At 33.5% G+C, this 13,288-nt stretch overlaps 1 protein-coding gene across 8 annotated transcripts in view; it reads left to right on the top strand.

The window, feature by feature from the left end:
- VPS13B (vacuolar protein sorting 13 homolog B) overlaps positions 1-13,288 on the top strand; it is a 1,055,144-nt gene that overhangs the window by 418,038 nt on the left and 623,818 nt on the right. For all 8 annotated transcript variants that reach the window (XM_056820764.1, XM_056820763.1, XM_056820760.1 and 5 more), the window contains 2 exons: positions 2,954-3,063; positions 6,754-6,898. In XM_056820764.1, coding sequence (XP_056676742.1) covers positions 2,954-3,063; positions 6,754-6,898 — 255 coding nt within the window. The remainder of the gene's footprint in view (positions 1-2,953; positions 3,064-6,753; positions 6,899-13,288) is intronic.

Below are 13,288 nucleotides of genomic sequence, written 5' to 3'. Positions count from 1 at the left end.
TATTTGATGCCAGATTTGAACCTAGGACCTCCCATCTCTAGGCTATTATCAAAATTAGCTTCCAAAATTTGAATGCTGTCTAAAGACTCACCTATTTGTGAGACTTCTTCAGTCAAGTTACTGAAAATATTATTTGGCTAATTAGGCTGGATAATATTAAATATTTTTTGTTAATATGTAAGAGAAATGATAGAATGGTAGCTTGTGCCTACCCAATAGGTAACACTTAAACTATCCCAAAGACATACCAAACAGTGATTGACCTTTTTAAATTTAATACATGTAGGAAACATATTTATTTTTAATTTCTAGTAGTATAGAGAGAAGACATTGACACTACTTAAAAAAAAACTTCATACAGATATTTAACTGCTATAAATCCATTTGCTTACTTTTCCATCTATATAAAATTTTTATAAGAATAATCTTAATAGTTATCCAAACATCATTGAAAAAGGTATTATCAGTAAATAGATAGGCTTTTATAAGCAACATTTCATTGTATACCACATCTTTACAGTAACAAAACTAGTTGCAAGATTTTGAAGTTTTACGTGTTTTACTCTACTTGTTTGTTGTGTAGGAAAAAAAAAATCTTTGATTTTTTAAACACATTGCTTTAAAAGCTCCTCTTCAATGAAGTATATCTGTGGATATGTTAAGATTTTACATTTCTTGAAAGATAATTCCATGAATTTAACCTTACTCAGTGAACTTCTGGTTTGTTATTAATGTTAGGTGAGGCATAAATCAGGGGAGATGCATGTTTGTCAAATATGTTTCTGTCACAGAAGAATCACTATAGATGGTAAGCTCCTCCAGATGACCACATGTGTGGGTGGCATTGTGCTGATAGCATCCCTCACAAGAACATTGCAGTGCTTTCTTAATGGGATCCATAATTACTCAAAGAGTTTGTCCTCACCTTCCATTTAGAAAAAAAAACAAATAGTTATAGCATGCCATTTATCCAAACTATAACATTACATATGGATAACCTAGGAAACCCATGTGAATGTGTGCACATGTTTGCTCATTTATATATAAGCTGTTTTAAGAACCTTTATTTTATGGAGCATTCACTTTTTGATCAGTACAAATAGTCTATGTTAATGTAATAATTCCATATACCTCCTATAAATAGTTAAACATTCTACTTTGGAAACCTTTACATAGTTAATGCTATATTTGTTAAAATACATTCATTAGCCCCATTTCAATGTGACTTTTTACTCAAAATGATTTTAATTGTAGCTTCCAATATTAAGCTTATTTAGAAGCTATCATGAGCCAGTGCAAAGCCAGTATAGTAGAAGACAGTAAGCACAAGTCTGTTTCTAAAATTGTTGTGTTGTTTTCAATGAACAATAACCTATCAGTTTGTGGTTAATTAATTTGAGTTAATTAATATTAGCTAATCAGAAAGATATTTGTATCTGTTGGTTGCAGCAGGGTCTTTTTCAAATCAAAGATGTAAATGAATAATTCATCCTTTTGAAAAACTTTTTTGGGGGCAGCTGTGTAGCTCAGTGGATTGAGAACCAGGCCTAGAGATGGGAGGTCCTAGGTTCAAATCTGGCCTCAGACACCTCCCAGCTGTGTGACCTTGGGCAAGTCACTTAACCCTCATTGCCTTGCCCTTATCGCTCTTCTACCTTGGAACTAATACACAGTATTGATTCCAAGACAAATGGTATGGATTAAAAAAAAAAGTTTATTGCAGTCTTTTGTTTTTGTATTATCTACATTTTCCAATGTTTTCCTTATCCCTGTCACTCCAAGAGAACTCTCTTATAACAGTTAATAAAAGAGAACAGAAACAAGCCAGTGCATCAAACTAGCCATCACATTTAAAATGTCTGACATGTATATGCCATATTCCATATCCTACTTCTTGCAAAGAATGGATTCTTTGAACTCAGTCTTGGTAATATAATTTCACAATAATTTTCTAATTTTTTCAGGTTCTTTCCATTTACATTATTTGTCTTTTACATGGTTCTACTTACTCCATTCTTAATCAGTTTATAAAAATCTTCCTATATTCCCATATGTTCATCATATTCATCTTTCTTAAAGGATACAGCAATATTCAGTTATATGTGTGACCATAATTTATTTAACCATTTTCCTATTGATGGACATGGATTTGTTTTCTGTTTCTTTGACACTAGAAATAATCCTGCTAGAATTATTTTGGTGCCAGTAATTTTTTTATGATTGCTTTCTAGGTATACACCCACCTGTCAGTTTCAAGATCTGGGGTCTTTTTTTATTACTTTTCTTAGCACAGTGTCATATCGTTTTATAGAATGTTTGGACCAATTCATAACTCCGCTAATAGTGCATCATCTATTTTAAACCCTTACATTATTTCTCAAAATCAATACTAGCTATCAGTTCCAAGGCAGAAATGCAATAGGGGCTAGTCAAATTTGTTCTTAATACTTTTGCAATATTGTTTCTGAGGTTTGATGTTCTTATTCTTCCCATTCACATGGTTGAATTAAATAATAATAATACATATTTTTCCTTGCTTGGTTTACTTCATTTTGCAGCAGTTTAAAATTCTTTCCATCCTTCTTTTTATTCATCCTATTCATAGTTTCTTATTGCACAACAGTATTTTTTTAAGATTATGTACCACAGTTTATTTTTCTGTTCCTCAATAAATGGCTATATACTTTGTTGCCATTTCTTGCTACTATGGTTTGGTACTTTTGGAGTCTTTTTTTTTTTTACATTTTAGTCAGTGACCTTGGCATATATGTCTACTAGTGGAAACTTGGGCCAAAGAGGTTTTTAGTCATTTTATTTGTGTAATTTAAATGTTTGAAAATTTTTCTTTCTGTGAAATGGCCATATCTTCTTAGCACATAATAGATACTTAATAAGTACTTATAGAGTGATGATAAGAGGTATAATGTACTTAATTTTGATTTGCATATTTTAGGTGCAGTGCTCCTTGCTAGTGTCCAGGGAATTGCAGCCAGCATTGACCCAGTCTTGTATACATGGCTTGTCTACCAACCACAGAAAAGAAGTAGTAGACATATTCAGCAGGTAAGAGATTTAATATATTTCTTTAACAGGAAGAATAAGTAGCCAACCAACCATAATTTTTTTAGAATATATTTTACTTTTAAATTTCATATGAATGAGTAAAGGAATTTTTTTTCTTAGAAGGGATTTCCACCCCTTTTACTTGCTTAAGCAAAATTGTAGGTCACGTATTTGAATTAACTTTAAGAGAAAGACCCCTAAATGTAAAAAAGCCATTTATTAAAAGCACAAGTCAAGTGATTTGTTTATTTATTTAAGCAGGTAATGAATTAGTTCTAGTGGCAGTATATTAATCATTTTTTTCTTTTCATTTTAGATCATTCTTCTTTGTTCATGCATATTTATTATAAGCCTCCTAAGTTATAAAATAATTATGCTAACAGGTAGTTGTGGATGAAGAAGGAAATATAAGATATCACTCCGGTCCTTAAGAAAATTATAATCTAACTGACAGTCAAGCCAGACCCCACCATGAAAAGTTACATAACAATAGAATCGATGTCATTATATGTCATAGGTCAGAAGTAATTTCCCATACTAAATGGGATAGCTTCTTATTATCAACTTATATACCCCTAAGATGAGAATTTTCATCTGGAGAAGTTTTCTTAATACCATCTAAAGTTGCCTTTTTGCAACGTCATTTTATTGGTCTTCATTCTTTCCTCTGATGTTTCTTTAATATTTACTATAACTATCATATTCCCTCTAAATCTTTATTTTCTAGACAAAACATTCTTAGTTCCTTCAATTGATCCTTATATTGGTTGAACCTGAGGCAATTCAATTTCTCTTCCCTCTCTCTTTCCCTTTCTTTTCCTCCTTCTTCTTATCCTACTTGTAAGATTCATATCAGAAACATGGTTATTTCTTCACAGCAACCCTACAAGGTAGAGGATACAAGTATTGATTTTTTTTAAATAAATAATAAAATAAAGATTCAGAAAAGTTGCAGTTTTTCTTTAGCCAAACATCTACTAAGGAGCAGAGGCAAAGAAGTCCACAGGTTTAATTTCAGTAGAAGTCTCATTAATATTTATTACTTGGTAGTCATACTCATTTATGAGTGATTCATTCCAATCCCATGGCCTCTATTAATAGCATTTGGGGAAGTAATATTCAATACATTTGTGGCTTGGCCATTATTGTCCTGGGCACTTGAAATATCATGAAGGAAATACCTTTTCATTTTACCTTTTATAATATAATAAATTTTCTTTGAATATTTTATTTCATTATCAGAAATTTGGCTTGTCCAAATATTGACTAGAGAATGCTCTAAAACCCTTTACACTTCTTATGTTGATAAACTATAGCATTTGCTTTATGAATAAGGTGAGTTGTGGTCCTCAAACATGAAACGCTAGGGGGCCTGAATGCTCTGCAACATTAGCGAACCTTTTAGACATTACATGCCCAAACTGCACCTTCAAATTGCCTGTGAGTCCCCAGTATTACCTCAGAGAGCAGAAAGAAGAAGTACTCACATTTGGCTGCTGGGCAGAGGGGTGGGGTGTGTGAACATTGTCCCCAAGCACAGTGGAGAGGGGGGAATGGAGCAGCCCCTTCTGGAACACCAGGGCATACTGCCATGCCTTTGCCAGCATGGCTCTAAAGTTATCCTTTTCTCTACTCTAAGATTCCCATGAAACCTAAGAACACAGCCTAAAGGTAACATATTTTTTTACTTTTTCTCCAACTTTTATTTCTTTCAAAGAAATCACATCAGTATTTAGAATATGAAATGAGTAGTTTCTCTCTCCTCATTGACCTTAGTCAGGAGTGATTCAGAATCATCAGATTTTGATATTTCAGTGATAATCTCTGTCTGCAGGCCTTATGTTTATACTTCATCAGTAACCCCGGGCTTACTCTAGTGAAGCCACTGAATCACTCTGGAACTAGCAATTGTGTTCAAAATGTATGTGTTCATGCCTGCTAGGTTGTCTTTGGCTCTTTAGACTGGTCCACTGATATCTATTTAATAGTTCTCAGGCATAGTTTATGCTGTGCAGCCTAACTCTTAAAAAAAAAAAAAACAGTGGCATCAAATTTAATGGATGTTCTTAGGACTTAGTGCCACCCAACAATTGATTCTACCACATATTTTACTATTAGGAATCTATTTGGCAGATGAATAGGTTGTCCTTTACTGAAAAGGAGTAAATAAAATCAAGTAGCACAAAGCAAGCTAGATTGGGTCGTTCATGTTGAATATTTTTCTGCTTGGCAAACTAATCATCTAAGACTTTTCTTACTGTGGTGCTGGCCATGCCCCATTTTTCTTTTTAAAAGAGTCCCTCACCCAGCATTCATGGTGTAGGAATATATATTCTCTTGAGATTTTCCTTCCAAATCTGTCTTTTTCATATATATTACTTGTGAAACTTTTCAAATTTTATATATGCATTGGAGGATATTTTACAAATGAAATGAAGCCTGCTAAAATGGCAAAATCTGAGAAAGCCTTTATACTAAAACAAGTAAATAAATTTCTTTTTGTTTATTTTTAGTTTGTTTTGGAATTTCCTTAGTTTCGTCTTTCATCTTATAAGGTGTTACTAACAGTTATGTTGTTCAAATCAACTCTTTTTTTGGTGTAATGTAGTCTAGCCTAGAACAGTACCAAATATTGCATGAATTTGATTCAAATCTATATAAAATTTTAATTAAATGCCTAATAATAATCTAAATATTCATTTCCATTATAGATATTATAGTACAATATCTATGACATTTTCATTTTTATAAATGGTAATATTTCAGTGCAGCCCAATCTGACTCATGCCCACTTATCATATGGTATTTTGCAAGCTTCAATTTCCTCTAAACTTTGTGGCTGAAAACCAACATTTTGATGATCATTTTCCACCCAATTCAACATTGATCTTTCATCCTAAGGTAAAAGTATAACTACAACTTTTTTTTTGGCCAGAAAGCTGACAAGATTGCATAGGGCGTCATCAGTAACATCAGGCTTCATTTCATTGAGCAGAGATGAAACAACTGCTTTATTGTCCACCTCAACACTCATGCATTCAGTATATGAGCATAATTTTTTCCAGCTTTGTCTTACTATGATATTCTTGAAGTTTTAAAATGTAATATAATTACGTTCTAGAATTCACATTTATAGTCAAGAATAGATGTTTCAGACAATTAGAAAGATTTTTGTAGTACATGTATTAGCATCCTTTCCCCTAATAATTTCCTGATGTTAATCCATTTATTTGCAGTATTCTTCTCAGAAAAAAAAAGTTTCTTTTGCAATTCTGTAGCTCTTTGGAATAAAAATCCTTTTCAACTTAATTTCAGATTTATATGTTTTAGTCATGTTATATGAATTAAATAATATTATTTGAAAGTTTTTTTTCCCAAAAGAAAAATGTAGATAATGAAATTAAGCACAATTTTGGGAATTAAGACAAAATAACAATGAAAACCTCAAGTTTTTTAGTTTGTTTTTAGATTTTTAAAAGTTTTTTAAGGAGCTATAAATTAAAAAAAAAATCTCAGCCTCTTGTAGTTTAAGTTTTTAAAGTTATTTTTCTCTGGGACTTAAAATAGTTTAAAAAAAAAAAGTTCCAAACCCTTACCTCCTGAAGAGCCTTCTCCACTGATGCCATGTATATTGCTCACTGCTTGGGGAATAGCCACAGCTCAGTGTTTCATTTTTCCTATTTCTAACAGTCCATGGGAGCTGTTCCTCATGTTATGCCAGTTACCAGAAAGAAAGAGGATGAGGTGTCAATTGGAAGCATGCCCTTGGCAAAGCAGCAGTCAAATCAGGCCTCTGAGTATGCCAGCAGTCCTGTCAAAACAAAAACGGTAACAGGTATGTTCTCCTCTTTAAATGAATACTTGAAAAACCACACACACATGCACATATTCTACAGACCCTTTCGTCAGATGATCAGCTGTGCAAATATAGTGAGACACCTTTTAGACTTGAATGTTCTTCCAGAAAGATTTATTTAAATTGCCATTTTTTGTAATTAAAAATCACCTTAGTTCATTGTGCATCATAGTTTCCAGGTTCCTTTTAAACTGTGATAAGGGTACTTATTTTTTTAGATTATTTGATTTCTTAATGTCCTTAGAAGTGGTTTACTTAAAATATCCCTAAATATCCCTTTATTTATTTTGGTTTAGATTTGTGATTTTTATTGGCAAAGGGAACTCCTAGTGAGGAAACTTAGTCAAAGTATTCAGATAAGTAATCTTTCTACACTGAAGAATTGCCTAGGGCCCTAAGAAGTTAAGTGATTTGTCTAACATCACACTGCCAATATTTGTCTGAGGTGGGATTTGAAATAAAATCTTGACTCTGAGCCTCACTGTCTCTTCACTGATCCTTGATACCTCATTTTATTATGTTGAAAATAAAATGTGTGCAATAAATGAATCAGTAGAGCTGCTATTCCTTTTTCAACATTTAACTGTAAAATTGCTACTATAATAGTCTAGTAAAATTGCATAGAACCTATTTTCTTTGTTTTCTTATTATTATTTATGAAGTGTGATAATTTCTGTCATGTGACTGTTGAAATGGAGGACTGTATAATTTTTATAATTCCTACTAATCTTCCAAAACTCCCAAAGGAGGAGTTATTCACTGAAGATAGAACAGTTGTAGCTGTTTCCATGTAACAAGAAAATAAGCTGTTTCTATGTAACAAGAAAAGAAGCTGTTTCCATATAAGAACAAATTAATAATCTAATTAATTAAAAGTAAAGAACATCCATCTATAATGTTTTCACTCAGCATCTTTCCTTGATCAGCTTCCATACTCTGGAAGGATTCATAAACCAGACTATAGAATTGTGCTTTGGGAAACAAAAAGAGATATTTGTGCTCCTGCTGTCTCGGCCCTTACCCTAGCTTCCTGTTACAAAAAACAGAGGTTCTTAATTCTCTTCATCTATGTAAGGAGTAGAAATTAGAATGGGAAGGGATTTGGGTTTCTCTTGCTTCAATGGGTTCCAAAGCAAAAGCCCTATGATTGATTTGTGCACCCTCTTGGACTGTAGAGGCTTAAAGAAAAGGAGTGTGGGGTGAGTATGTTATGAATTAATATTCTCCAGTTTTACTTTGCCTGTGTTTCTGTACTGTTATTCTTCTCTATAAATCCCCTAGGTTACAGAACATTATAAATGTAGGGACTTCACTGGGAACACCCATCCTACTATTTCTGAGTTGAAAAAAGTAGCACAGGTTATTTCAAACATATTAGGGAAATAATGATTAGAAAGATCCATCTATTATGCTAAATTTGAAGAAAAGGTACTTGAAATCATGTGGTAATAGGCCTTTATTCATACAATCTATTTGGATCAGGAAATGGGAAAAGAGAAAATTAAATTTCCCAAAATGGGAGAAAGAAACTGTTAATAGTTTTGAAGTCTGGCCTTAGGGTTAAATCTGCCATCAAAAAAGGAGAAGAATTACAAAATAAATAGCCATGAAGTACAAAGAAGGGGGAGAAAGGCATAAAGCCACCAATGATCTCAAGAGAAAGAAAAAAAATCATTAAACTTAAGATATAAGCAAGTTAATTGATTGCTCACTTTAGAAGAGGAGTACCAGAATATCCAAGACATTACAGAGCTCTCTAAATAAATTTTGCAGAGAATTTGAATCACCACCTAATAAAACATAGGGTCCTGTGGATTCCTAAGAAAACATGGAATCACAGGATGATTCAAAAAAGAAATCAGAATCTTGTCAGAAGATAAAAGAGAACAAATGGAAAATATTATTACTTATTCTCCAGGTATAATTAACAGAATGAAAAAAAGACAAGGCAGAGTGTCAGAGGAGGTTCTCCAAAGAAGTAAGAGAGAACAACAGATTTAGAATGAAAATATATTAAAGTTAAGGACAATCTGGAAGAAGAGAATTTTTTTAATTTCAAATGAACTTTTGATTTCCTTAAAAAAGTTAAACACATGAACTTTGAAGACAGGATGCATAGAAAAAACTTATGGATGATATACATCCCATAAGAACCTACAGATCCAAAATCTGAATGTTATAATGCAAGAAATAAAACATAAAACTGTGAGTCCACAGATTGTCTCTAGGGGGAAAACAAAGAAACAGATCCAATCCTTAAAACTCCAAGAGATGCATGATGGTTAAATTTCACAAATCCATCAACAAATTCTATACAGGTTGAGGAGGTAGATGTTCAAATATAAAGGAAGTTAAATTCAAATAATAAAAAAAAACTCTTCTACAATCAATGGAAACTAAAGATGGGAATAGAATGTTTTCTGAAATGCAATAGTTGTCAAAATTGTGAAAGAGTAAATTGAAGAAAATCTGCAAACAGGCAATGGATGGAGATTTGCAGAGCTGTTCATCAAGGATTATTCCAAAGAAGAATGTGACCAGGAGAAGGCAGTTAAAAGAACCATCCATACTGCTGGAAAATCTCTCTCTTTCTCCTGGCACCTGAAGGAGGAAGGACTGAGAAGATCCTTTCCTGGTTGGACTGATTTTCTCTCTACCTCATCAAGAAGTGACTCAAAGATCCTCAACCCTGTTAGCCACATTCCTCATCCAAGACTCTAAAAGTTTATTTCCCAATGTAGAATTATTTAAGATTAGGGAAACCCTAAAACCAATGCATGGGATAAATTTCATAAACTAGTTCAAGAAAAAACGGACCATCCTGCAAGCTTTATCAATCACCTGTCGGAAACCACTGAGTCCATTATAGGCATAGAAAAAGATTCAGAAGAGTCTGTGGCTCATGTAAGAAGACAATGCCTTAGGGATTGTACATCACACCTAAGAAATTTTTTCAAGAACTATTTCTCAAAATATGACACAGTTACTCTGTCTGAATGTAGAGAAGCTGCATCCTATTTCTTTGACAATCATAATGACCAACAGAAACAAATGACAGAATTGAAACGGAAATTTCAAGACAGGAGGAAATTCTAAAGCAGAAAGAGATTCAGGAAATTAAAAATTTGAACACAGTCAAGACATACTCAAAACCCTGATACCAACAGAGGAGGGTACAAAGAGAAACTAGAAAGTGTTTCTTATGCCACAAGGTTGAACATATCATAAAGGATTGCTATTTAAAAAAGAAATATGAGACAAATAAAAGCACACAAATAAAATAATATTACAAACAGAAGAGAGACGTTTTACAAACATTGTAGATTAAGAACAATTCAAGAAGCTTTAAACATTTGAAGAAATGTGTTCAGGGCTAAACCCAGGTATTCTGAAGTACTAGCTCATGGGAGAAAGGATTTATGAAGCCAGGACCACAATTTATTTCGTTTGATACATGCAGATAGAAAAAGGATATTGCATGATGTATCAGCCAGTGAGAGACATGCTGGAGCAAAACAAAAGCAAAAGCAGAAAAGAGTAAATACAAGGATGAAGCAGAAAAAGAAATATATTAAGTCTGTGAGAAATGATGATGATTAATCAAACAAAATATTAAGTGAAAAGTAGAGATAAGTACATGAGTTAGATGAAGAGATTAAAAACCTCACTGCACAGATACAAGCTGAAATAAGAGACTCGAATAGAAGGAGCATAGTAGCCAGTCATGAAAAAAGCAGAAAACTTGTAGAAACATATTTAGAAAACTTTTTTCAGTGCAGATTGGGCACACAGATTGAATTTTAGACAAATAGATGTCATAAACACTCATATAAACTTAATCAGGAGCTGTTGAAAGACATAGTGGGAAAAAAAAAAGTTTCAATTACCTGCAACAGAATGACTGGGAAATCACAAGAAAGGGTTACTATTACAAACAATGTTACTGGAGCTATACAATACTTACAAAAACTCACAGACAAACAGAAAACCTCACATGAATCAGTAAAAACTTCAAAAAGCTATATGGCACAGACTTCCTTAGGACAAATATCTAGCTTGAACCCAGAAGCTGAAATTTTTCATCCTACAGTAAATAATTTATGGGAAAATAGAGCTGAAATTACAGTAGAAAATAATAATTGTATTCAATGTAATGGAAGTGAAATAGCAGTTAAATTTAAAAATATGAATAGATTGAAGGGCTTAACAACTGTTGAGATAACTGAAGGTTCAAATGATCTCCATGAAGCCAACATTCTAAATGGAGGGGGTTGGTCTGGCCAAATAAAACTATATGAAATTAAAGATAGCTATGGTTTAATTTCATATTCAACTGAAGTAGAAAACTTAATATAATGAAATTTAGAAGAAGATTACTTTGGAAATGATTTAAGCCACGAAGACTTAACTAGTTCAACCATACAAATGGCAAATTGTAACAGAGCAGTATATAATGACTCACTAACAATTAATTCAATAGCTACACAAAAACCAGAACCATATATATTGATTAAACTAGGGAAGAAAAAATACAAAGCTCTTGTGAATACTGGTGCTTCAAAATTAGTCCACCAACATAGGGGGTATGGTTTCTGTGGCTGGCACTATGGGAGAGATACAACAGGTCCCGGAGTTAAGAAGCACAATGGTTAAATTATGCCCTCTCACCATTGATCATATTGATTCCTTCATGCCCTGATAACCTTTTAGGACGAGATTTAAGATGTGTAAGATCGGGGCAACCCTGCAATGTGAATGTTCTGGGAAGATAAACCTACATTTATCCAAATATTCCCTAAAACACTACCCATTATTATATCTGGAGCAATTGGAAAAAGAACCTGAGACAATCCAGATTTTAACATCTATGTATGAAATACCAAAAGATATTCCAAATGGGGTGTTTGCTCAACATCAGAATGATGTGGGTAGAATAAGATCAGTTATACCAGTAAAAATTGAAGTCAGGGAAGGTGTTCCTCCTAAGATACCTCAGTACAAAGTAAGCAAAGAAGCAAAAAAAGACATAACACCAATCATAAAAAGTTTGTTGGAACAAGGCATTTGAAGACCTACAGTGTCTGAATTTAATAGTCCAATTCTGGCTATTAAGAAGAACAAAATTAATGAAGATGGAAAGCAATCTTAGAGATTTGTGATGGGTCTTAGATCAGTGAACAACTTTATAAAAAAGACATACATGGTAACACCGTCACCAAATGAGATAATCACACAGATACTTCCAGAGGCCCAGTGGTACACAGTGTTGAACTTAAGCAATGCATATTTTACTATACTATTGCACCCTGACTCCCAGAATATCTTTGCTTTCCAAAGGGGACAAAATCAATTCTGTTACACAAGACTAGTGCAAGGATGTTGTGAATCAGCTTCCGCATTTTGTCAACTTCTACAAAGAGCTAACATAACTTACAAACATAGCAGGCTAGTACATTATGTAGATGACTTGCTGCTAGCATCACCTGACCCATAAACATGTTTGGAAGATTCAAAGAAGTTATTAATAGAACTTTATGAGAGAGGACATAAAGTTTCTAAAAAGAAAATCCAGTGGGTACTCCCAAAAGTCGACTATCTTGGATTTGCCCTGGAGTGGGGCACCAGGAAAATCTAAAGTAAAAGGATTGCAGACATACAGAATCTAGGCATCCCTAGGACCAATAAAGAACTTAGGGCATTTCTAGGGGTGGCTGGTTTCTCAAGACAGTACATAGTAGTAGGGTATTCTCATATTTCCAAGTGTTTAACTGACTTGACAAAGAAAGAAGTTAAAGAACCTTTGCAATTAAACAAGTAACATCTGCATGCTTTGTCACAGTTGAAAAAAGCCATTTTGACAGCTCCAGCTTTGGGAATATCAGAGTATATAAAGGAGTTCCATTTGTATGTCCATGAAGCTAAGGGCATCGCTTCTGGAATGTTAGCACAATATTTGGGGCTGAATTTAAGACCTATAGCATTTTACAGTTCTATCCTCAATCCTGTTACACAGGGAATGGTGCATTGCCTGAGGACCGTTGTGGCTACTGCTCTAATGGTGAAGAAAGCATATGATATAGTACTGGGATACAAATTACATGTATATGCTGCACATCAAATAGAAAAACTGCTAAGATCGCAGAATATGCATTCTTTTACAGATGCAAGAATATACCAGTATGAAATCATTTTGCTAGTGAATGACAATATCACTATTCATAGATGTGCACCATTAAACCCAGCTACTCTGATCCCTGATTTCCCACTAGGTGGAGAGCCACTGCATGACTGCAACCAAGTTGTAGAAACGATGTATAAACCTAACAAAGACCTTAAAGACACACTTCTTAGTGATCCTGATATGTAGTT

This window comes from Monodelphis domestica, chromosome 3, assembly GCF_027887165.1.
Source record: "Monodelphis domestica isolate mMonDom1 chromosome 3, mMonDom1.pri, whole genome shotgun sequence".
In the NCBI taxonomy this organism is placed as follows: domain Eukaryota; kingdom Metazoa; phylum Chordata; class Mammalia; order Didelphimorphia; family Didelphidae; genus Monodelphis; species Monodelphis domestica.
This window is presented reverse-complemented; position numbering and strand designations above follow the sequence as displayed.